Source organism: Rhagoletis pomonella, unplaced genomic scaffold (genome assembly GCF_013731165.1).
Source record: "Rhagoletis pomonella isolate Grant_MI unplaced genomic scaffold, Rhpom_1.0 Rhpom_scaffold_00005, whole genome shotgun sequence".
Classification (NCBI taxonomy): Eukaryota; Metazoa; Arthropoda; class Insecta; order Diptera; family Tephritidae; genus Rhagoletis; species Rhagoletis pomonella.
The window spans coordinates 58,143,716-58,171,092 of record NW_023458559.1 but is presented as its reverse complement, the minus strand read 5'-3'; the positions used below and the strand labels follow the sequence as shown (position 1 = coordinate 58,171,092).

Here is a 27,377-nt window from a genome sequence, read left to right as displayed (position 1 = left end):
CATTAAACCTTCGCCATTATACGCATTTCGAGTTTAGAAAAAACTTTCATTACTAATTTATATGATATCGGCTAAAACACTTGAACTTATCGCAACAGAGAAATATTATTTTATCAGTTTTGACCTTAGTCGATCCAAGGTTCAAGAAAAATACTTTGACGGATGAAGAAGCCTTTCAGGGAGGGAGAAATTCTGTAACCAGTTAGCGACATGTTTCTCATCGATATCGCATTTGTTGACGTCAAAATATTTCATATCACACGTCAACAAAACCGATATCGATTGGAAAATTGTTACAGAAACTGGTTACAGAATCTGCCCCAGGCTTACAAAAATGATATCGTCCGATTCAGCTGGAACAAAAATGCTTCAAACAAGTAAGAGTTTCTCTGTATTTTGGCCTCGAACCGACATATATACATCTTTCATTTGAATCAGTATTAAAAGCTTTATTGGCTCCTACATTGGGGTTTTGATAGGCGAGTCTCCCTTGAACCATTTTTTCCATATTTTTGGCCTATGTGCGCTTTTATTCGAAACCTAAATGTTTCGGTACCGAGTATCGAGAGTACAGGATACTTAAAAGTATTGACTCAGCACATCACTACTGCTGTCAACTCGACTGTGACGTTACAAAACAGCTGATTCTGTCAAATTCACTGAGAGCCGATTAGCGGTGTTGCCATCGGCGCCACCTTCTGTATTCTCTCCACCGCGATATGCATACATTCAGCGCGTGGCGAAGCCTCGCGCATCCGTGGCCGGCTAGTATAGTAATAAATTTCGTTGCTTACTCTCAGGCTTCATATTTGGTTATTAAGTGCATATAAGCAAATTTCACGAGTTGCTAAAGTTTTCGACAAAAACGTGTTCTTGGTCGGAAATGGTGGCACACTTATCTTAGACAATGCATTATCTTCCGTTTTGCGCAAAGAACAAGAAATTGCGAAATTGTATTTAACTGAAAAACATGTACTAAAAAAGGTGCAAATAACAATTATGCTGGCAACGCAACTGGAAAAAAAAAATTCGTATTGCGAATGGCAACTATCGTCAGTTGCTGTAGAGTTATCGATAATCGAAATTTGACAGTTCGACAACCAGCAAGCGGCTGTAACGGCCCGTCTCCACAGGCAAAAGTTTTTGCCTACCAACTGTCATTTTTATTGCCTGATAAAAATTTTATCAGCGGCAATATTTGTGCGTGGGCATTTTTTATCTTGATAAAAGCATTTATAAGATGGCAATTTTTGCCGGATTTCATCAATTAAAAAGTTTAAAAAATATGCTATTTCACACCCAAGCAAATAATAACACATATTTTAATAGAAAACAGTTCAATTTTTGCTTTTATATTGAAATATCGATAATGTTGTCTCCACGAAGCTATCGCGCAAATGAAAATGTAGCTGTCAAAGTACCAAATTGCTGGCAATATTTATCACGATAAAAGCTCTGATAATTATTGCTTGCCAAGAGCAATATGCGGTCTCCATGGGCAAAATTTTGCCTGATAACATTATCAAGATAAAAACTTTTGCCTGTGGAGACAGCAAGTTAACAAGCTGTGCGAGTAAAATTAAACATTCACTCGGAAGTGAATTGCTGAACCTGCCCGAATATTTTCTTTGAAGATTCGTAAAAAAATCGTTACAGAAATGAGATACTCTTAAAGATTTCGGTAAGTTTAGTTTGCAGGGACGTTGCATGTCTCGAAGCCGAAAATCTTCTTTTTCTTTGTTGGCACTTTGGCAAAACATATCAAACCATTGGTGAAATATATAATGATATGAGTGTGCCTGCCACTAAAATTACTGAAAAGTTAGACTTAAACGATTTCTATTGCAAACATTTTTTCCATTGGCATTTTTGTGGCTTAAGGGCTGTCTGCATCTCTCCAGAAATACGAAAAATTCACATTCATAGAAATGTTCTTCCATCAATATTTCTTAAACCAGTAGGCAGCATTTTAGATTTATCCGCAAGAAAAACAATCACGCCGTTTCTGAAATTCACTTCCGCGTGAATTTCAACCCCAAGTAATTTGAATGCAAAATGACTTTGGTTGAAATTCCCCCTGAATCATTCAGTCTCATTGCGGGAGTCGTGTCGAATGCAAGTCGTTTTTCGACAGTCGAATCGTATCGAAAATTTCATGACATTGCCTAAAATTTCGACTCGACTAGTGTATTAAACCCGAAAAACTTGGCAGCACTGCATAGTTTTCGACGATTTTCGTTGTGGTCGAGTCCTACAATTTAGCCTAAATTACGACTTACGCAATGAGGCTGATTATGTATGAAAATCCGTTTCCTTTTTTGGAGTTTCAATTTACAATCGTTAGCTGTATATTTATATAATATCGGTTATTTAAGCAGCAGGAGGATCTAAGAAGATGTTCCTGACCAGCCTTTTAATATGCCTCACATGAGAGGAACAAAAATTAGCAAATACCCCCAGGATTCGAACTAAATAACGAAAGTGGATCAGCAGAAAAATAAGAACAAAAACACAATTTAGTTTGTTTTTATTTTCTCTTTAAAGGAAATAGTGAAACGTTAGAATTTATTTACACACAAAACTAATCTCGTACACGCTTTTTATGGTTTTTTTATTAATTAATTTTTCACTAAATTAAATCAACTCTTCACTTTTTATTTAATACTAATAAAAATTGCATATACGTATATTTATATATATATATATATTAGAGCTCTTTTTGCATAACTATTTTCATTTCCTTTTGTTTTTGTGTTTTTGCTTTCTTTGCATATTAACACTACTAACTAATGCATAATTCTCATAAAATTAAATTTTCATTAAATTAAATTAATAGAATTTCATCAAAGTGCTAATTCTTAATGGGGCGGGGAGAGGAGTGAGGGCGCGTAGGGATTTTTTTTTATAATTTCTATAATTGCATAGATACATATTTATCAACATTTCAATAGAACATAATAGTTTTTACTGTTTATTTTTTTACATACATATACACATGATATTTTTTATTGTAGTGTTTATTATTTTAATTTTTTCTTTTTAACTCTTTTTAGAGACGTATGGCGTTTTCGTTTCAACCAAAAAATGTCGTGTTCAATTCTAAAATAATGGCAAACCGGTGAGCAGATCTGTGTTCGTTTCTTAAAATGTCACACTCTAGTAAGGCAAAAAAGGCACACTTGGTGCGCTTTGAAGTTTTCTCAGGGCAGATGTTTGCCCTTAAAATCAGAGGATTGCTCCAAACTACAATATTGTAAAATGTGTGAGCTTAGTTAAGGATAAGTATGCACTTTTACAAGGTTGAGTGTAACATCAAACATATATTGCAGCATGAAAGGGCAATATTTTTTGGAAGAAACGAAAATACCATTAACTAATTTATGCTTTTTCTTTTTAATTGTACATAGCTCGCAAAATAGACTACATTTTTTTTTTTTGAATGAGTGCAGTGAATTTGAAAACTTTGTTCTTGTAAAGCAAAATAAAGTATAAAATATTTTAAAATGAAATTGAAAAAAACTGAACAAATAAGGAACTTTTTTTCTTTTGAGTTTTAAAACTAAACTAATTCAAGTGTAACAATTTGAGAGTAGAGACATAATAACAAAAAATGCGTAGTAGCACAGTTGGTGATAGCGGATTTTAATGGCTGACGGCATTTTAAAGCAATTTTTTTGTCGGTTTATCTATTTTTTGAAAAACTAAATTATTAAAATTAAAGAGTGGAAACTCACACACATACACATGTGTATGTAGGAACATAGCAGTGCACATAGATATATCTACATATGAACTACTGAGACTGGCGTCTATTTGCGGCTGTATCGAGTGAGCTGAACGCATTGAGACTACATACGTACAATGTGAAACCTGAGTCCAACGTTTAGGGCAAAATGAAGCGCTTTAGGCAGCTATTAGTATTTGCAAGGAATCGATAATAAAGTAAACAACCGAGAAAAAACTAAATAGTAATGAGATGTCGATAGTGTCTTGTGATGATTTATATTGTAAGGTATGTAACATGATGTCCTTTCTTTTAATTTTTTATCGAATTACTTGGATTTTCCACAGACAAAGAATTAAACACTATTAATAGATCCTTGCCAATTAAAATATAAACTTATTTAAGAATTCACAGCGCTATTTCGCTTAGAAGAATATACCAAAGTCAGCACGACTTGGAACTTATTACATACATATAAATTAAACGTAAATCTTTTCGAAAACTACTAAAAGCTTTGCCATAATGTTGTTATCTGTAGCCCAATAGAATATTATCTGTAGTCAAATAAATAGTTATCTGTATTTAACTTTCCTTTGGTGTAGACCATTGGGCCGAAAAGAGTAAGCAAATACTAAATATTGTAACGGAGAAGCGGTTGGTGTATTGCAAAAAATTAAAGCAAAAGCTTTCAAAATTTGCGAAAATAAACTCAGCACGAGCAAAGTAAGTGCAAAATGGCTGTCAGCTGCTGCTAGACACATGACACAGCATTTTTTACACGGATGTACTTCTTTGAATTTTTTTAACATATTACTACTACAAATTGACCATTGGTAATTTTTACCTTTTTTACGGGCAATAATTTAAAAACTATTTTAAATAAAATTACAAAAATATTTCATGTTTTGAATGTTTGTATGGAGTTCACGCACATATTTGTTTAACATTTTTATATTTAATGTTTTTGTTGTTGTAAAAGCATTTTTTGAAAACTGTTGCACTTTCGAGTTGAGTGGAGGGCTGTGCTAAAGTTAAACACTTATACTATAGAGTTTGCAATTTCGAGAATTTCGGCTTAACATACAATACGACACATGACTCAGCATTTTCTAAAGCATAGAAATCAAATTCACGCCTACTCGGGAGCAAAAAGCTTTTTCATCAAAAATCCAGTTTTAAAAAAATTTCATTGTTTTTTTAAACTCAGATTTCATCCAATCACAGCGTTGTATTCGAGTGGGTCAAGTGTGGGAATGCTGTTATGTAGACTCCCGTGAATACCGTTCTAGGCACGCAACCACCGGACGTGGACGGGACAGACCTTTTTCTTCCTCGGGAGGCCCGCACCACAATAGCCCAACTTCGCTCTGGCTATTGCAGCAGACTAAACTCATACCTGCGTAGAATTAATGAGGATGTGCTCAATCAATGCCCGGCATGTGGAGAGTCGCCACATGACTCTCGGCACCTCTTCACATGCCCTGGGAACCCCACCCAGCTGACGCCCCTGTCCCTATGGACAGACCCCGTTGAAGTCGCACACTTCCTGGGCCTCCCCTTAGCTGAAACGGACGACAACATTGACGGATGAACCGACCCGAGCGCGGCTTGGTAGCCGCTACAACAACAACAACAACAGTGGGTCAAACAATTTTATTTCGACAACTTCGATTTTTTTCCAACGGAAACTCACTAGTAGCGATTCAAACGTTTGTAACCGTTCAACGCATTTGACTTTGAATATTCTACAACAAGGCGAATTTATATAAGCAGGTGTTGTATCATCAGTTGTGAGTAGCGTTTGATTGTCAAAGTTTTGTATTTAGCTAGTGAGTGAGTGAAAACGTGAGCGTTTGTTTTTTCTGCCGCTTTTCTTCATTCGGGGAAGAAAAGCTTAAATTTGACAATGGCACGCTAAAAGCAAAAACGAAATTCAAGTAATTGTTGTAGTTGTTGAATCGATATCACCTTATATGTATTCGCATTGATTCTACGAGACAGATAGAAAAAGTGCATTTTTTCCAAATATTAATTGCAAAAAGGGCGCCCTAAAAACCAATTCCCCTGAAAAGCATCGATGATTTGGTGAAATCTATTTTCGAAGCGAACAAAGGGAGTGCGTTCCCACGACAGTCGGGTCTACGTAACCGGAACGACCCAGATTTATATTTGGCCAAGGACTGTGACACCAGCAACACTCCCCAAACAGTACTCGTTAAAGGAAAATACGCCAATAGCTATTATTGTGGATTTGAAAACATCATTAAGATTCAGCATTGAGAAATAGTTGCAGAGAAGATTAAAGAATAAAGTATTATACTTAGGTGGATATCTGCAAAGATCCGCTTCTCAAGTCAGCTAAAGATGCAAAGTTACGACTTCTTCTAGCATACCAACATAGAGCCAAGTCGACAGTCGAAACTTCTTAATCGAAATGATACAGACTTACATATGTATACTATCTGGCTGCGGCCTGTCACCCAGCAGCATTCACAAAAAATAAGAAAGAGAAAAACAAAAACAAAAACGCGGCCACGCAAAACTACTCCCACCCCATGAAAAAATAAAAAAACGATCCAAAAAATTTTCCTTCCCAACTAGAAAGCGTTGCAGTTTTCAAAAATAGATCAAATAGCTTTAAGTTTTAATTGGAAACGCTAGAGGTTTGGCTACATAAGTAGTAGATTAAAAGTGAGTAGGTGCATGTGTATGTGAGTGGCTGCTGGTGAAAGATTCTTATCTTTTTTTTTGTTTGTTCATAAAATTTTCGTGATTTGTGTCTTTGTCAACTAATTGATTTTCATTTTCGCTTGCACAGTGCATAATAATGCTAGCTTACTTATTAACGCCTTTTATTTAAATTTACTTTATTTACTTGGGTTAATTCTTCAATAAGTTTGTGAGTTTCATTTTAGTGTTTGTTCTTACAGTTTTTTTCGTTTGTTTTTTAATCAGTTTTTATTTGTGTTTTCTTTGTTGGTGTAACACCAGATACAGACACAACTACAATCATCGTTAACATATACTTCTCTTTCTTATTTTTTATTTTGCATTTTATACTTTTATATCTTTTTATTGTTATTATTTATATTCAATTTATGTATGTTCATCTTTTCTCTCTTCTTTTATAACTTTCAATTTTTGTTTGCTTTTGTTGTATTCTTAAGTTTTAATTAACACTACTCTATATATTGTAAATATAAAGCAATAAGCGTCATACATCCTTTGCGGCCGCAACGGCAACACTTTTAACATCGTTAACATTATCATCTTTGTTTTCATTACATTTAGCTTTGTCTTCAATTTGAACTTCTACTTCTGCGTCTCCTTCATCTACAGCATCAGCGTCGGCTTCGTTCCGTTCATTCTCTCCTACGCTAAGGGAAACAGCAGCGGCAATGGGTGTGGCGGCAACATTGGCGGCGGCGGTGTTGGAGTTGACAGCAGCAACGGTGGCGTCGGCATTAACAGTAGCACTTGTTTTAGCACTAAAAAGGGCTGTAGAAGCGATAGCTTCTGTCGCTGGTCTAGGATAATCAACAAAATTTTCAGCAACTCTTTCAATCTGCTCCTCCTCATCTTCAACATCAGTTTCAGCTTCGAGCACATTCGAATTTGTTTTTGTGGCTTTGGGGCTACTTACAGTTGCTGGTGGCAACTATGCTGTCGTTGTTGTTGCTGCTGTGCTGGCATTCGTTGCTGATGCACTGACCACGGTCGCATTCGGTGCGTTGCTTGCATTGCACTGTATGAGGCCACTGTGCTGTTGGTGTTGTTGTTGTTGCTGCGTGAAATGATGTGTCGCTGCCGCTTGCTGCTGCGCGTGATGGTGCGCATGCGGATGCTGGTGATGGTGGTGATGATGGTGATTATTGTTGAAGTTCAAGTGCAAAGCGCCCGCGCCGCCATTATTGCAGTTCACCGCCACACCGCTGACTCCAGCCTCTCCTCCACTATGTGGTGGCAGCGCCGAGGTGCAGTAGCGTGTCGCCGTTTCGCCGAATTCGCCGCTGCTCAAGTCACCCAGTATGCCACCGATAAGGCCACCACCGCCGCCAAAGACCGCCGCTGCGGCGGATGCGTGCGCGTTGTTCGCTTGCTTTGCCTGCGCCTCGGGCTGTGTGCAAATGGGCGGCGCTGCCGCATCGCCATCGATGAGCGTTGTGCTCGCCGCCGAATGCTGCTGCAGTAAATTGACATCCTCTACTCCCATATGTGGCTGCTGTTGCGAGTGAGCGTGTGCTGTCGCTGTAGTCGCGCCGCTGCAGCTGCTGTTGCTACTATTCGCTATACCGCTATCTGTTGTGGAGCTACTGCCACAGCCGCCAGCTCCGCCGCCGCTACTGCTGCCACCATCCGTCGTGGCCGTAATTGTAGATGAGGCGAGCGAGCTCTGACCGTCGTCAGTGAGGCGCAGCGCCACCTCCAGATCGCGCAGCACGTCCGTCTCCTTCTCGTCGATCAGTGTGAAGCGTCGATGCAGTGCGGTTAGGTGCGCAAAGGTCAAATTTAAGTGGGTGTGCAATCCCAGTAGCGCAATTTCTCGGAAATGCGCCGCATAGAGATGAGCTATCACATGAAATTGCAAGCGTAGTATTTTGCGGGCAATCGATTCAAACGAACTTGGAAATTCGTTGGCATATTTGGTAGGGAATATCGACTCATCGCTGACTGTCTTCTGCGTGAAGGTCATCACATAGTCGATGTATTGGGGAGCGGCGACGCGCGTCTTCTTGCCTTTCTCATCGAACCATAAGTACGTTCTAGGCGCGAGAGAGTGAAGAGAAAAATAATAATAATGAGAATAAAAATTTTGTAAAAAGTCAAGAAAAGAAAAAAAGTATGGCATACCTGTTGCCTGGTCCAGTCATATCTGGACAACCAGATGGCGTACAAAATTCACTAATAGTTCCATAAACCAAGTTTACGTGTTCGAATAGAGCCAGTGCTGCAATGAAGAGAGAGGATATAGTTTTAGATGATTTGAGGATTAAAAAAATTAAGCAATACAAGGAAAAATAAAACGTTTGGATAGGAGTTTTGCATTGAGCGCAGCGCTAGCCAATCTATGTTATCGACACCTCAATGTCTCGGTGTTTGCTTACAAACAATGACAGCCCTGAGTGCAACTTGCAGCTCGGTTGTCACAACACATTTGGCGATTGGCGGTAAGAGATCAAAAGCGAGTGTATTGTTTACAGCGTGCATACACTCACCAGAATATGTTTCCGTACAGTTTTTTTTTAATATTTGCAATGTTTTTCGTAAAAATTTTTTCGCTTAAACTTGTTAAAAATTTGCGACTAAAAATAATTGCTGCTAAAAAATTTATCAACAAATCACAGCTAATTTTCATTTTGTTGTTCATTTAAACTACTCAACTATATAGAAAAAACTTTGTAATTAAAAGAAAAATGGAAAACTGCAGCAGAAAAGTGACAAAAGAACAAAAATGTATGCTTTTACAATAGGGGTCTTCACCAAAAGTGATAAACTTGATAAGAAGATAAATTTATCATTTTGATAAATGAACTGTCAACCCTTATAGGTTGCCAGGTGGACGCTTTTGCCATGAACACATAAAAGCAAATGAACACAATAGACGAGGTAAGAATGAAACGTTACTAGCCATGTAAGTTAAATGATACAACAATTTTATGCAATTATTTACCAAGGTGCGTTCATGAAAGAATGCCGATAAACTGATGAATATAAGCAATTTATCCCTTTATCACTTTAGCTGAAGACCCCTAATATTTTGAAGAGCTATATTGAAATTCCTAAATGAAAAAAATATTTATTCATGTCTGGCAGATATGCCTTGAGCAGGGATTCCTATCATACTGTCTTCATAAAACACTTAACTTTCACTTAAGTCTCCTCCACTATTATCTATAATAAAAATGATAATGCTGCTTTGTGACGCATTTACTTAAAAGACTTGCCCACTGACCGCTGGTAACTTCCTGAAAGGGATGCGGACTTTCTTGCTTTTTTTTTGCGAAGGCTGTTCCTTAATCTTTGCGAATATTGCTTATTTATTACAATTTTACAATATGTTAAACTTTGCCGCATAAACGCAAAGTTAATTTTTTTTTTTTATTAAAGGTATTATTTGCGAATAAGCGTGGGACGTTGCTATTATTATTTCTTTTTTAAGGGCATGCGATTGCCTTTTTATAATCAGGCATTATTGAAAAAGAAGTTTTCACCGCCATATAATTTCCATTATTTATCACCGTTGAAATGGAAACAAGTTTTGACAGCTGCTGTTGCTGCACAGCGACACTTGCGGCCGGATAAGGTACTAAAATTTAGGCTAGGCAATTTTTAGCGACAGGAAGGACAGAATCGCAATTTTCGGAGATCGCCAAAATTTTAGCTTTAGAATTTTAGCATATTTTTGCGATAGCGAAAGTTGGAATCCGCCTGCAGGTGTAGAGAGGCTTACACGGCAATTCTGGCAATAGCCTTTCAACAAGACAAAAGTCTATCGTAAGACAATTGTCAATTCTGGCAACTATCTTGAAAGCTCTTTACTGTCTTTCGAAAAACTAATTGAAAGATCTGCTAACAAGGAGAACTTACCGTTATGCTGTTCGCGTTTTAGCAATATGTTTCTTAAAAAGTAAATTAAATTTAAAAAAATGTATGTTTTTTCTTTTTAATACAATACAACTTAATAAACAAAAGTAAATTAAAAATAAAGCAAAAATAAATGCAAAATATTTTGAAAAAATTTAATGCAATTAAAAAAAAATAAAAAAAATTTTTGAAAGATAAATGAAATTAAAAAAATTTATATATAAAAGAAAAATAAACGAAATTAAAAAAATATATAAAAAAGAAAAATAAATGAAATTTAAAAAAAAAAATGAAATTTAAAAAAGACGAAATAAATATATTATGATTCTAAAAATTAAATTTAATTAGAAATTGCACATTTCTATTTAAAACAATTAAATCTAAAAATTAAAAGAAAGTTGAACTATAAGAAGAAAAAAATAAAATAGGTTTCCAAAAATGAATTGAAGTTAAAAAAATCCTTTTTAAAAGAATCGCATATAAAATTAAGAGAAAATTAAATTAAGAAAGAAAAATTAAATTTAATTAAAACAGAAAAAAAAAATAAAATACTTTAAAAATTTAATGAATGATTAAATGATATTAGACTGCATCACCAAAAAAAAGCAAGATGGTTCCTGGTCCACGACGGGAATGGAAACGGTAGAACTGCTCTTGGATACACTTTTCACAGGGAGTTCGCAAGCAGGGGGCTGTTTACAACTTCCTTCGAGCGGGGTAGTAAACGTGCCTGTCACAAGGGAGGGGATTACTTGGGCGATACAAAGCTTTAAGTCCTATAAAGCGGCGGGACCGGATGCGCCTGTTTTAAGCTAAACTACATACCGACAGCATGGAGATTTGTCTCCGTGGTGTTTATTCCTAAAGCCGGTAAGGCTGCACACACAAATCCAAAGGATCAGACCTATTAGCCTTTCTTCCTTTGTGCTTAAAATCCTAATAAGGATAGTTAGTAAGTACATATCTTATAAACAAAAAAATGTTAAAATAAACTCTGAGTATCTTAAAAACCCCAATGTGAACGCTTGAAAGTAGTTCATAAACTGAAAACGTTAAAGCCGAGTTAATGGCTCAATGAGAACGTAATATTACAACATCGATAGTCGACTACTGTCTAACAATCAACATGCCTATATGAAGGGTAAGTCCACGGAGACAGCGCTACATAGCCTAGTAAAGTTTATTGAAAATTCTTCAGTTACAAAGACTATTGTCTTGTAGCTTTTCTAGGCTTTGAGGCAGCGTTTAGCAATATAAGGTACATGCCTTGAGGGGACTGGTGGAGTTTATAAGGCAAATGCTCTTGGACAGGGTGATCACGGCAAACGTTGGTGAGAACTCGCCTTCAATATATGTGACAAGGGGCACAGGGTGGCGTGCTCTCGCCACTCCTTTGGAACTTCGGAAGGTTGTTGCTTATGCGGATGACGTAGCCAACGCGTATAGGGGGAAGTTCCCGCAAACTCTGTGCGAATTGTTGCAGAGGGCACTTCGCGATGTATCAAGATGGTCCACGCGCAGTGGTCTCTGCTTTGATTCTTCCGGACAAAGAACGCATTGGTATGCCCTTCGCCACTTGCAAGCTTCTTTTAAGTGAATTTATCTATGCTCGCGCGAGCGAGAGATGAATGCAAATAACGACCTGTCGAATTTCTAGGCAAACTTGGCCTAGGTGGGATCGAAAAAGGTTTCGAAGCTTATAGTCTCTAAATAGGGAGGATGTATCTCATACAATCAGTGCTCTAAAGGAGGAGGTGGAGACAGTTCTTCACCTTCTCTGAAAATGCCCGGCATTATCGAGAAGCAGACTGCGATTTCTGGGGTCTCCTTTCTTTGGTGACCTTGACAAATTGGGAGATTTAAACCCTGACGAGTTTCGTCAAGGATTCAAAATGGGTTAGCAAGGGGGAGTGAAAACTCTTAGTCGTGGTATCACAACGGGCCTTTATTTCGTGGCCTATGTGTGTCCCTGAGCAGCAGTGGCAGCCACATCTACCTACCTACCTACTATACCGTATAGAAACGAAGTAAAAAATGGGCCTCATAAAAGAATATAAGGTCTAGGGCAACTTCTTGTGGGCAGACATTCGGAATTTGTGCTTCGATGTTTTAAGAGACATTGCAATTTAAGCAAAGTTCCATAGCAGTTCCATCAGCCGCCTTCGCGCGGCCAATCCACCACCTCCATAGAGCCATAAATGGACCTAGATCTCGCCTTAGTTAATATTGCATTTCACCTAAACCTTTGATTTTTTTCTTAAATTTCCCGGTTGATTCTATGAAATTTTCTGTTCGACGCTCACGTTACATACATAGTTAGCTCACTTGAATTTTTTTACGTAGTGGATTATTGCTAGCATTCACTATTCCTTAATATTCATTGTTACTCAAATCACCATTGAATTGACATTCTCAGATCGATGATTTGAGATCAATGTCCCAGAATTAGATCATCCTTTACTCTTGAGCACACTTTACGATTGAAAAGGGCGACATTTTTACACACCAAAAACATTTTATGGCAGGCAAGTAAGTCATAAAAGTAGATAAAATTTATTAAGGCAATAAAGTAACAAAACAAACGATAGCATGGCATTACAGTGCAGAAAAAATATATTCCACTTTGAAATACTGTCGCCTAATAATGCAACTATTTCAAAGATGAAAAATTGGTTTCTTCAAAAACAAAAACAAAAAAAAAAATCGTAGCATGATGCCACATAACAAAAATAAATTTTTTGGTTAGTCAAATCCAATGACGCACCTCTTTATGTCATGGGCCGTGTTGCAAGCGAATGAGCAATTCTCGTAATAAAGATATGATGTTCAAGATCGCGAAATGATCGTGACATCATGCGTGTAAATTAAAAACCAATTGGCAATAAGTTTGTAAGTTAAAACTACGACTACTCTTACGGCTTATTATGATAATAATAGGCCGCCATTAGCACGCATGATGATATATGAGTTGGGATGGTAAGCAGCGATAATGGCTGAAAGTTAAAAAAAAAAAACAGTAAATAACGCTATTTTTCATGCGAAGTGATGTAACACTACCCCAAACAATGAGTTAAAAATAATGCTTACAACAGAGAGGACATTTGCAAGAAAACAAAAATATCATTTAGAAATATTCATTCTTTTGTCTTCTTAGTTAGCTTACGTCAAGCGGGATATAACGTTAAACCTTTGGGACCGAATTGATTATTTGGTTTTAAAGCGCAAACAGTCAACGACGTAGAGTAGACGTAGGTTGACGCAGACACGATATACCTTATGGGATTCGCGTGTTAACGAAAACTCACCATCGCATGGCGGTGACATTGCCGTTGCTTCTCTCTCTCTGTATCAACAGTAACGTACGTCAACGTACGTTTACGCTACGTCGTTGACTGTTTGCGCTTTTAACCTGAAAACTGAACTATCATTTTTTCTTAGAAACTCGGGAGAGATAATAGCATACGCCTGGGTGTGTAATTTTCCAACAACAACTCAGACCACTGAATTTACCTTTCAGAGCTCTGTGAATAAACACATTTTTATTTTATCCTGGATCGGCATTGAGTCAAGATAATCCTGTGATTTAAGTTGTCCAAAAATAGGTTTGTGGTATTTTTGGAACTTCAGTACAAAGATATAGACAAGGAATATAGTCTTTCCATCAGTACAAAATGAAAGCTGAAATATTGGCCTTTTAGCTCCAAAAGGTATATAATTAAATTCCTTCAACATAAGGCTTTAAAATTTGTTTCCAAAAATTCATATAAAATGACGCACAAAAAGTGGGAAAGAAATTTTCTTTTACACTGAGCGAAAAGTACAATGGATTTTTCAACCGAGTTATTGTATGGTTTCTCATGGTTTATATACCGATTGTACAAAATGTTACTCAAGTTGAACAAGTTGCCTGGCTGTAGCTGAGTATGTAGAGATGCTTACTGTTATCTGCTAATCCCGACAGGGGCAACGAGTTAAAATGATGATAAAAAATTTTGTTTTGTATCTCCGAATTATGAAAAAGCATCTGTGAAGTGCAGAACATAAGCGTGTTCAAACGAAAAAATCGCCAACCAAAAGTTTGGTTAATGTCCACAAAATTGCGGTTAATATTACCAAATCATTGTTAAAAATATCAACCAAGACATTCTTAATATTAACCAAAAATCACGTTGATTCCTTTTCAAGTTTGAATTTGGTAATATTAGCCAATTTTTGGTTGATTTTTCTTTCAGTGTACCAAAATATCGTATGCAGCTCTCAAGAAAAAAATGTTCGCATATTTTTTTCTTCAAAAATATTTTCAACAACAGCAAAGTATTTTTTCAAGCAACAGAAATAATGAAAATATTTCTTCTGATTTTTTTGGAGAACTGCAGACGGCCCTTAACGCCAAATTTCCACTAGGCATTGAAATTACAAAGAATGTATGCCATTTAAAAAAGGGGGAAACAGACTAATGCTGGATTTCCACTAGGCATTAAATGGAAAAAGTTTAATGACAAAGTTGGACATTAAAAAATAATTGTGTCATTACGTTCAAAAAATAGCCATTTGGTTCATTTCTACATGGCATTTTTTTTTTTAATAGCACACATTTTTCGTAATTTCAATGCCTAGTGGAAATTCGGCATAATAATTATTTTTAGGAACGTATTGGCACGGGTATTTTTTATTGCCTAACATTGTCATTAAAAATTTTATCATTTTTTGTTTAGTGGAAATTCAGCATTAGGATCGCAGTTTATCTGTCAAAATGTTTCCAAAATTTGTGAATTGGAGAAATGTATGTAAGTATGTTGTATTAACTCCATTATTTTCACTCATTCGAAGTAGAATAAATTCGACCTTTAATCACTTCTGGACACGCCTTTCATGCTTTCGTTATTAGAATTGGAAACTTACGTTTAAAGACTTATTCAAATCGTGACTGAGTGGAAGATCGACCTATCTCGGCAACCGGTTCGAAAACGCCCCATCTCAATAAATTTGTCAAGAACTCCCTATTTCAGCACTAGCTTGAAGAACGCCCTAGCTCAGCAAACGTTTTAAGAACGCCCTATATTAATTTATTAATTCAATATACCGGCAGCTGAGATAGGGCGTTTTTGAACCATTTGAACCAAATTCTGAGAAAGTCAGAATTCTAATATTGGGCGTTCTTCACAATTTAAAGAACATATTCTTAACCTAAGGAGAAAATACTACAGGAGTCAGATCTCAATAGCTCTGAATCAAAATTTTGTTGACCAGTGTTATTGGTGTTGTGCGTAGTGTGATTGACTTTAGAATACTGTTTTGGCAAAATTTAGTCCTCATCCTCCGAGTATAAAGTATTTCGCGTGAAAATTTGTATTCCAAATCTGCATCGGAATTGGGTTTATTAATCTAGACATGATTACTTTCAAGAACTTTTGTCAGAATACACTGGAAAGGCATATGGGCTTAGAGAATCAACAAAGCGGACCACATACGACAGTCTGACGATCACTTTTTGTGCCCGCGGGACAGAAGTGGGAAAGCAGTGGCAATATTCAAAGAACACTCTTGAACATCTATATTCACAATTGACCCTAAAAGAAATTGTGGAGTTGGCGTAGAATTATTTTCATCGGAACCTTTTATCGAAAGATGATATTGCGGCTGTATTTCAAGTGTAAATTACTGTCGTATGGCAGACCTATTAAACCGGGTGTCACGTGGTATGACAAGCGATCTAAGCTCTGAAATCATCATATGGCACCTTATAAAGTGCAGTGCAGCGGCAGAGACTTGTCCCGAAATTATTCGGCACTATATGTATGTATGTATGGTTCAGAGCCTGACGTGTTAAAGCTGGGTTATGCAAGACTTAGACTTGACTTGACTTACCTAGACACTAAGGACTAGTTTCTCCAACTCAACTTAGTTTAGCCAATTTTTTTAGTCTTAGTCAAGAATAAGCTGTGTAAAAGGAAAGCTAACTTTTGACTTAAGTCCAATAAATGCCTAAACTAAGTTAAGTTGAGTTGGAGAAACCAGCCCTAAGACGCGATTAGTCAACGTGTCACCTATTACCTTTTCACTTTGTTTTTTTGTACACGTAAAATTGTAAACGTTTAATTTGTTTTTACCAGGACTTCAAAGCACTCCGAAAATCGGTGCGGTTCGGTTCAGTGCTTCGAACCACTTAGAAAAAGTGTGTACCGGTTTAAGAACCGGTTCACGATTATCCCTGAACCACGGTTCCGTTCGGTTTAAATGGTTCAATTTCTTTATGCAAAGGATACAATTATTTCAAAAATATGACAAATCCATAATATAAATATTAAAGGCTTTATTACTGAGATCACTGAGATAGAGACGCAACATTTTATCAAATTTTGGCTATATTTCTTTTGTTTATTTATGTTTATTTTTTTAACCATATAAGTCCAAGTTTTAAACTTTGTTTCATCTAAATTGCAAACATTTTAATAAGAATTTCTAGGAAAAATTTTTAAGTTTTAACTTGATTTTTAACAACTTTGCATTTTATTTTTGACAATTTTTTAATTCTTTGTATGATGCCTTGAACAAAAAAAAAATATTTAAAACAACGCGATCAAGGCGAAATTAGAAAAATTTTAATAAACTTTTTAAGGTTTGGACAAATCGTGAGCTTCGTCGAGTAGACAAAAATAGCATAATCAAAACTTTAATTGACTCTCAAAATCTTGGCTTAATGTTGAAACCCTCATTTTCGGTAGATTGAAGCTTACACTATGTAAGCCTGTACTTCTTATGGACAAGTAAACCTATGGTCAAAATAATATGAGTGCGGCATTTGACCATTTTTCTTTTGTTGGTTTAATGTTCACAAATTTTTAATAAAAGTATAGCTCTTTATAATTTGAAAAACTGCAAACTTCAACAACGTTGCATCAAAGCTCCAAACTTTTTAATCAAAACTAAAAAAAATCTGAGTTTTTGAAATTTTGTTTTGCTGGCGTTGTTAAGCATTTTCTTCCATATAAGTAAAAATTAAGCATTTTTTATATGGACGAAATTACAAGTCGCGGAGTTGCCATCAAACAAAAAAAAATTTTGCAGTTTTAATATACCAGTTGCATGTTTAGACAAATTTGTGTATTACAAAACTTGAAAAATGTTTTAGTGGATTTTCATTTTGAACCGAACCGAACCATTTTTTTTAAATAATAACGGTTCGGTTCGTGGTTCGGTTTGAAGCCCGAAAAAAGCGATGGTTCGATTCAGAAACCGGTTCGGTTCAAAACAGGTTTGCAGCCTTGGTTTTTACACCAAAATTGAAATAAAATTACCATTAAAATAAATCAAGAATCAAATCGTAATTGTTTTTTTTTTTTTATTTTCCGTCTTTATTTGAAAGTTTGTTTTCGCTTGTCAGATGATAAGCCAAATGCATTTTAAAGTAGTTGAAATCAAATGCAGAGTCGGACAATCGACTTGCTGCTTGCACACAATTCAAACTGAACATTTGAAAGCACATTTACATGTATGGCTGTACATGTATGAGCGTGCAAAAAGTTTCGCTACAATTGGTCGCGGCCAAGAATGTCCATGTTCAAATCTCATTAGGCGGAACATTTAATTTTAAATTTCGGTTTTTCTTAACTATAAAAAAGCATCTGTGAAGTGCAGAAAGAAGGCATAATCAAACGACTGACTTTAAAGTGCTTTAAGCCAAATGCGTTTTAAAGTAGTTGAAATCAAATGCAGAGTCGGATAATTGACTGATGCCTAGGACATCGCCATGATAAAGTCAACAGTTCGTTTCAAGGAAAAAAATCAGATCTTCAACTAGTTGTGGTGGGTAAAAAACTAGTTGAACATCGATATTTAAACTAGTTTCTCTCCGTACTAGGTACATACACGCGCTGCTCATTTGGCAGATATACAATTTTCAAGTCAAGTCAAGTCTAAGTCTTGCATAAATGAGCTTTTACTGAGTTATATATGTAATTGTAAGTGCAAAGCAAACACAAATAAAGTGTAGTAAAAGTTCTGCCCCTTTGCTTGGTTTTGGCCAACACTGATTTCGTATAAACTCGGTGTACTCCACCCTAGTTACTTTCGGTAATACTTAAGACTTTCTTAGCTGTTTAAAACTGTAATAAAAAGCTTATTTTTTTTCTCTTCAACTTACTGTGTGACGCCAGCCATTCATTATAGTCCAAGCCAGCTGGAAGATCCACTAAGGCTTTGAGATCGGCTTCAGGTAGCTTACGTTCTAAAACGCTCTCCTCCAAATATAATTTGGTATCTGTTGAATTTTGATCACCATCGCGCTCTTTACGACGCGCCTTTCTGTAAATAAACAAATAAAAATGATATAGGCAATTAATAAAAATGTCGATAAGTAGAAATTTATAAAATAATCTACTGATAAAAATAAATTTATTATTATTTAAAGAACACCTGCACTAAGCGGCAGCAGGAACAACTTGAAAATATGAAAAAGTCATCAACAATATAAACGCGCCCATTGATTAAAGCTGTAAGCAGTAAATAAGGAACTAATTTTTAGAGCACTCACAACGAGTGATTTCACTTCAGTATAAGAGTTAGGGCAGCTGTTTGTGTAGCGCTAGGCAACTTGTGTAAATCACCACAAGTAATGCGACACTTTGTAATAATAAAAAGTCGAGTCCGATTAAAAAGTCAATCGTACAATTGTATTGATTATAGTTGAAAGCTCGGGTATTATTTAAGAAACTCATTTATTATTTAAAGAGTGATTGGAACAGCGTAACTTCCAGAACCACCTTAGCTGTGGCAGCTGGCACCTGTTAACTTTCCACAAGCAAAAAAAGACATGCGATAAAAAATTATCAATGCGAAACATTTTCACACTCATCAATTTTGCTTGACAATTTCTTTGTTGTGTACTAAACAAATGCTTTTAGGTATAGCGCAGTTGGCTATTAAGAGTGGATTTTTTTTTTAATCGGGTATTTCACAGCAAAAAGCGTATAAGTGGAGCCCACTGATTGATGTGCCATACGCTAATACAAACAAACCAAATTTTGTGGAAAAATAAACACTCGTGCGGTTTTTTCTACCAAAATATTCAAAGTCCGATAAATGAATAACTACTTGTATACATAAATTTTTTCATACCATAGAGAGTAGATAGTTAGAATTTTGGGCAAATGTTTCGCAGAATAAAGTATTTGATAACGTTTCAAGAAATCAGTTCGTTAGACCACAAATAAAGGAAAATTTTTTTTTTTTTTTTTCAAACAAAAATTTATATCAAACCACAATGCTTCGAAATTGTCTTACTGATATTTTTAAGAAGATATTTCCAAGAAGAACAAAGCTATAACAAACAAAAAAGGAGTGCAAAAGTGACTCAGAAACTAGACTGTTCAGAGGTTCTGTTTTGCGAGGTCAAGAGGGAAATGGCTCCTAAGACATAAAACCTGCAGATAGTAAGTAACTTTTCTATTGACCTAAAGATTGGGGAAGGGAGGAGGGTCACCTAAAATAACACGAGTATTTTAGTTAATACACGCTCAGAGAACTAAGAGCTTCAATGTTTGGCTGTCTGGAGGACCACATGTTCTATAATAAAGCTCTTCGACAAGTTTTAGCAATTCCGCTTTTTTCCCCACGGCATACTCCAAAAGATTTTTGGGAAATAAATTTGCGTCGTTTCGATTGCGTAAATCCGGTGTTGGAGAGACTTGCGACTTGTTAGGCTTGAGCTAAGCTCTGCTTCATGGTATGTTATCAATGTATTGAGTAGACTGAGAGGTTTTCCTTTCCTGTTCTTGAACGTTTCCAAAACTGGTTTACACCCGCCAACGTTACACCACCGGCAACACTGTGCTTTATTGAAGGAGTCTAGGAGGAAGAGTTGTGCTGGATCTGTCATGGATTCTAAGAAAATAGCATTACTGAGCATTTCCATAAATTTCACCTTCAACCATTATATTTATAAGTCGCTTGAGAAGTACATATCAGTACATAGATAATTGCACAGTTTTAGGCATTTGTGTATCTATACAAAAAAATTTAATATAGAGAACAGGCACATTTTCTCTAAACCTGCGGTCCAGTAAAGCAGTTAAATTAATTATTCGTACAGCGATTTTATGAAAATAGTCGCAATGGTTTTCATAATAAATATAGTTCATATTCTAACAAAAACTATATAAATAAATTTTCATACTGTGTACAAAACTTAATAAGCAATTTTTAAGCAAAAAAAAACCGAATTCAATTCTCATATACAAATTTAAGATTATCGTTAATCTCTTCACGATCCAATGATCGGACTTAAACCAAATTAGAATGGGACCACCTGTGAGGTAACACCTTTCCTTAAAAAAAAGAATTATAGAAATCGGTTAACGTGGTCCAAAGTTATGCGGTAACAAACACAAAAAAAAATATTCCGACGAATTGATAACCTTCCTCCTTTTTGTGAAGTCGGTTAAAAAAATAAACAAATTTTTATAAAAATTTAAAAATTAAAAAAAAAATAGTTGACAAAGTGGAAGTTTTAGGTGACTAATATATGATCTATATTTTCGTGAAAAATTAACAAAAACATTATTGCGATAAACATTTGCGAATATCGTAAAAAACATCACTGAACGAATAATTAGTTTGACAACTGTTTGTGATAAAAAAAAGTGATGTTCATAGATGTCACACTAAGCGGACGATCTATATGTATGAAGCAAAGTTTAGATAAACGAATCGAGCAATTTTTAAAACAATATGTATTAAAGTTCCAACTACAATCTGTGAGTAATAAACACGACCAATAAATATTCCGATCCTGTAACTGCTACTTCCCCTGTTCATTGCTACTTAAGACTCCATTAAATTGTCAATAACTTTCAGATAAGCGTATTATCCCTCATAACTGAACATTCTCATAACTAATAATAGATATTTTTATCACTAATGCTAAACATTTTCGGCAATAAATAGTCTACCCTCTCTCCCACCACTTCATTACTTCACCCAAACCAAACTCACCCAGCTACGCAGAGTATTGTCTCGACCGAGTCGTGTGCATATCTGTATATGGTGCCGAGTGTCTCGCCGATTTTCATCGGTATCTCTGTGACCTGCCACATAAAACGCACCGTTTTTAGCAGACATTTAACCACAAACGAACCAGCTGCGTTGGCCGGAGACTTATGATGCGTGGCAATACCTTTGCGCTTTGCAGCAGATGCCGAACTTTTAACTGTTGAAGTTCCTGTAGGAGTCTCTGCCGCTTTTGCAGCCGCCGCAGTTGGCGGCTCCGATAGAGCTGAGGAATAAGTTGAGGAGGAAAAGGACGATTTGTTGCTGCCGCTACTTTCGCTGCTGGAATTGTGCGTCCAGCGGGCGGTGAAAGTGGTAACTGTTGGATTAAATGTTACCGTTGTTGAGGCGGCGCTGGTGGCAGGCGCAGATGCGGCGTACGAATGTGTGGGTATAAAAGTAGAAGTGGCGTTGGTGGCTGCCTGTAACGAGACTGCAGCTGTTGGCTGGTACGCTGGTGATGTTGTAAGTGATGGTGTAGAAAGCGTGGTGGCGTCTGCTGTCGCCGGTGGAATGAAATTTGTGGGTAGTGTGTTTGTTGATGCAGTGATGGTGACAGCGCTGTGCGGTCTAGTAATGGCGATTTCATCGGTGATTTTACTGCTGGCCGAGGCGAAACTCATCGGAGAATATGTAGGTTGGATTAAAGTGATTGTGTCGGCTTATTTGGCACTGAAGTTGATACTCCTTTTTTTATTGCGATTGTGGCAATATTTTTAAATTTACTTCGCGTTTACGGTTAAATAGGTACTTTTCGTTGGATTATTTTAATACTTTATGGTATCCATCGTACTTTCAAATTAAATTTAATTTTTATGTCACACTTTTTTTAAGCAATAACTAGTAATTTTTTATATCAAATAAATATGTTTTTTTTTCAGAGCTCACAAATATCTTTGGTATTGGTTGCTGCCGGCTGTGATTCAGAAAAATTTTTATTAAAAGATATTCATTAAAACTTCAACACATCACCACTTCAAGCTGTATTTTTATTTGAAAAAATTCTCCCGTTTTCGTATTAAAACTTTACGCACGTTTTACGCACTAAATTTTTTTTCTCGCATTTTTTCGTAAAATTTCTACGCAAATTTCATTTAATCGCTTCTCTTCGCGCTTACGCTATTAACTAAACCGCTCATATGATTCACATAGAAAGGTAGTAGTAGAGTTACATACAGCGAAAATAAAACCAACAAATAACAACGAGCATTTCTTATCTCAATCACAGTCATAAAAAAAGCACCGCGCTTTGAGTAATGAGCGTCAAGAGGGCCGCGCGGACCGATATTTTATTCCTCAGGGGCCGCTTACTTAACGCTCTAACTAAGTGTGTACAGGTTGGTTGGCAAGTTCGCAGCGCACTGAATCGAGTGTCACAAGTTGAGCAGTCATTGAGGTCTACTCCAGCCAGCCCTGTTATGTGCCCTCCTTCTAATTAATAATGGGTTGTTGTTGCGGTGGGTTGAGCCAGTCAGTCAACGAGACAGTCAGTCAGCCATTCGAAAACACACTATCAGCGGCAGGACGGCGGGCGCGTGAGTGGGAGTGACATGGTGGCACAGAGCGGTTGGAGAAACGGTGTCGTCGATGTGGGAAAAGCGTCGCGTACTCATGCCTATCAGTAACTACTTTGTATTTAGTAAATATGTATGTATGTATGTACATATATCACAAACATGGTGACATATACGCATGGTAAGGCACGACTAAACGATAGCTATAGCAAAAACAAAAACGAAAACGAAAACATTCAAACGACCGTTGTACCACATGGCGTATGGGTAATCTTTTTGCGTTTGAAAGCCATTTTTTGTACTTGTTTGCGGTTTTAATAAAATATAGCGTGGTCGGTCATCAGCAACAATCACCGAGCTACTGCCACAGCACACGAATTTCCTCTTCCATGCCGCTGACCGTGAATATGCGCGCTTGAGTACTATTTGTATGACCATGCCAATGAATGTTATATATTGACATACCATCAACTTTAACATGCGAGTATTATACGAGTATTAGACGAACATAAGTGCTACAATTACCCGAAAAAATAACAAAAAATAAGCAAATCACATACACTAGACGACAAATGGACGTTTACAAGTTGTTCTAATACAAAATTCAAAATTATTTTCATGAAAAAATGTTTGCCTTATTTATTTATGAAAATGTACTTCATTCAAACCGATTCCAAATAACGTTCCGGTTTCGGTTTCGTTCTTCAAATGTTGTTTCGGTTTCGGTTTCGTTCCGGTTTCAGTTTCGGTTTGGGAATAAAAAAGTAAAAACAGGTTTGACAAAAAAAGTATTTATTAAATAAATATGTACCTTCCAAGGTTTTTTTTTGGACGAAATTGAACATTGTGATTAATTTTAATTTATATAACGAAAACACCTCTGAATCAATTATACAAACTAACAACCAATTCCACTTAGATCTAAATGCAGAAATTTAGATTGAATTGCAGCACATTTATCAGTGTTGCCATAAGTCACGATATATAATAATTAAAAGTAAGGCTATCCACATACTAATAAACAAATTTGTCATGCAAGTATTTTTTTGTGAAACGGCACAGTTGTGCTACTGAAAAAAATTGTTGGTTGCTAGATCCTGCAGCTGATTTTTATAAATTTCTGGAAACCGATTGAAACCTGTGCCTGAAACGGTTTCGGTTTCGGTTTCGTCTTTTTCAGGTCAAGATAACGGCTACGGTTTCGGGTTTGGTTTTGAAAAACGAAATGGTTTTAAACGGTTACGTTTTCGGTTTCATTCCTTGATATAAACTATATAAATCAAAGGGTTACACTTTTCTATAAAGTTCACAACAATTCAAAATTGTCATCAAAATTTCAACTTTTTATTCAGAATTTCTAGAAAATTTTCGAGCATGCGGTTTTTGTTATACATATAAAGAAGCTTGTAACAAAAAAAAACGCAAAAGCAGTCTCAAAAAAGAACGCGATTTTGTAGCCGGTTGAAACTTGCACCTCATTAGACTAAAATTGGGTGGGCTAAAAAACTGCATACTCGGAAAATTTTCTAGAAATTTCGAATAAAAAGTTGAAAATTTTGATGAAATTTTTGTAAACTTTATATAAAGTGTGTAACTTTGATTTACATGGTTTATATTATAGAATGAACTATATTTTCATAAATAATTAATGCAAAAAAAATTTCATGAAAGTAATTGTGAATTATATAGAACAAGGTGTACACTTTCATTTGTCGCCTGGTGTAAACGCATGCAAACAGTACACAGACGGAAAAATATACATACATACGTACACAGGGACATACTTGTATGTGTCTCAGACAATCTCGATCAAAATTTTAATAGCAAAGCTTAAGCGACGTTAAGTGTAGGCTGTATGTTTTTCTGTTCTTCTTGTTTTTTTGTCTTTGTTTTTTGCTTGTCGTATCAGCACTATAGCACAATTGTCGCCACTTGCTTTCGGTGTTTTGGCAATTTTTTTATTGTTTTTTGTTTTGCTTTTATCATTCTTCATGTCATAATAACTTTTTCCTCCATTTTCGGTTCTGATAAGCTGACGATAAATCATCTGCCATTTGCACTCAATTAAGGGCGAGTGACTTCGTAAAAACACCTTTGTTTAAGCAAAATTTGACGCAGTAAGTACAAAAGTGCAAGATAATATAATAAGGTTGGTATTTTCGATTGTATAGCAGTAAATATTAGGCTCGGTTAGGTTTTATAGGGTTAGGCCAAAGTGGCTGCAAAAACTTGTGCCACAAGCTTCAGTGCTTTGTGACAGTGCTGCGAATGGTTACAGTCCCGATTAGCTTCTCAAGACTAATTAAAAGGTACGATCTAAGGTATTTAGATAGCAATTACACAAAAGGTGGTGTTGAGTGAGGTGGAGTGAAATGTGTTGAGATGGTTCCACCTCAGTGTCCTCCATACAGCATCGACTGTGAGGAATTCAATCAGGCAGTACACTGTCAATACACGCACCAAAATTGAGTGTTGCGTCTTTGTGAGCCTAAAAAGATCCATTGGCCTGCTTTTCGCTCAATGCTCGGTGAGCTTTTATTAAATTAAATCGATAAAATAAATGAAATTTTACAATAGTGTATCAAAATAAAGGTTCCACCTGTTTGAAAAAATTTAATTTAATTAAATTGACAACGTAAGCCAAATATGGTTATCAAACGAAAGTATTTGAGCAACCTTTGATTTAGAAATATACTCAAATAGCAAATAATCCGCTTGCTTTGCAGTGCCTTCAAAGTATTTTGGTTTTGTTGCTCTCTCTCACAACATCTAAAATTAATACTGTAGTCTTTGCAAAGTAGTCGGATTTTCTTTAAATTACAAAACCATAAATATACGGCGTTTGAATATTTTTTCCAACAAATATTGAATGAAAACAACCTTGAAGAAGGTGCGCGATATGTAGACTCGAGTTTTAAGATTATATTATTAAATTTTCTAGGAGAAAGTCGATACTTTACCTACTTTTTAAATGCCTTCGAAAATATATTAACTAACACCCTTATTCATAAAAAACAAAAAAAAAAAGTCTCATAAATGGAAAATTTGTTTGAAGATCTCACTTTATAAAGCTCTTTAAATCTAGATTATTTTTTATAAATGAGACCATAAAAGTTTTGTGAGGGAGTAGTGACACAAAAATAATTGTAAGGCGCAATGAAGCACGCTGCGTATTTGCTAGTTTTTACTTGTTTAGATAAGAAAAAAATTTTTCAATTACGGGACAGGCGCTTTTCACGCTACCATTTGGCACTCTCGACAAACAATACAAGTTTTAGACACCGGTAATTACTTTGTTTAATTTACGAAACAGTGTCAACGTTTCAAGTGAAATAATTTCATCAACAATGGAACATTTTATAGTTTTATTATGTTTTTCTTAGCTCAGCAAAACTTAGAATTCAATAACGTATGTATGCACATTAGACTGCATCACCAAAATAAGTTGCGGTTTTTCCACCGGGATTACAAAATTTATTATATTTTAAGACGTCCACCAAAATATTTCGGAAAAATATCAAGATTTACGCGAGCTACCTTTCTCTTTCATTCTTTGAATGAGTGTATTAGCAAATAAATAAGAAAGGTGAGAAAATACCTTTCCAATTATACCTCACAAGTCTAAATCGGAATAGTGTAGGTTAAGTTATTCAAGTTTTTCTTAAACCAATCTTTGAACAAAAGTTAAAACCCAGCATCAAAAATCTCATTATTACGGATTTCGTTGAACATTTTTTTATACAAATTTTTTAAGTTAAACCGTTTAGTCATTTGAGATGAATTTTGTTTGTTTCAAAAAATCTTTATGAAACTATTTTTATTCATAAAGAATTCGCATTTTTGGGGGTATTTTCAAATGGGTCCAGCTCACGTAAATCTTAATAATTTTCTGAAATATTTTGGTGGAAGTCTTAGAATATAATATATTTTATAATTCCAATGGAAAAACAGTACCGATTTTTTTTTTTTGTATGGGGAGTAATGCAGTCTAATGCACATATGTACATACATACATATATAACTGTGACAACATTAAGAATGATACATACTACATTTATACTTTCAGAATAAGCAAAACCTCAACTGGATTGCAGAGAAAATGATTGTTTAAATCAAAACCAGCTGTCAGCGAAAATGTAAATAAACAACAGCAGAGAGTGTACACATAGAAACATACATAGAATGCAAATCTTTATTGCCCAAACAACAGGGAAATAAAAAAGCATTTTAAGAATAAATATTTACATTAACCTTGCTTTTTTGACATAATGTTTATCTATATGGATTGGCGAAATGTCAATCGGCATGAAATCAACAGCAAGTTTTTTAAAATCAACAGCGATGTGCTAAAAAGCCACACGATTTCGCCATTTGTACTAATAACAATAAAGTAATTGCAAACAGTAAAAAAGAAAGATGAGAATATTGTATGAACAAAATGAGGCAGATGATAGTAAATGAAGGAATTCGATCGCAGAAAAAAAAATTACGATATTTACTCAGGCGTG

At 35.8% G+C, this 27,377-nt stretch overlaps 1 protein-coding gene across 2 annotated transcripts in view; it reads right to left on the bottom strand.

Annotated features, from left to right (window-relative positions):
• Positions 1-3,041: 3,041 nt before the first annotated feature.
• The window catches only part of LOC118739313 (MOB kinase activator-like 2), a 157,089-nt gene continuing 132,753 nt past the window's right edge, over positions 3,042-27,377 (bottom strand). The window contains exons 1-4 of one of the 2 annotated variants that reach the window (XM_036470566.1): positions 21,302-22,135; positions 18,453-18,613; positions 8,576-8,672; positions 3,042-8,487 (exon numbers count right to left, since the gene is read on the bottom strand). In XM_036470566.1, the coding sequence (XP_036326459.1) occupies positions 7,383-8,487; positions 8,576-8,672; positions 18,453-18,613; positions 21,302-21,978 (2,040 nt within the window). In that variant the 5' untranslated portion in view covers positions 21,979-22,135 and the 3' untranslated portion in view covers positions 3,042-7,382. Of the gene's footprint in view, positions 8,488-8,575; positions 8,673-18,452; positions 18,614-21,301; positions 22,136-27,377 lie in introns of those variants that run through there. The other variant, XM_036470565.1, reaches the window with a different exon arrangement.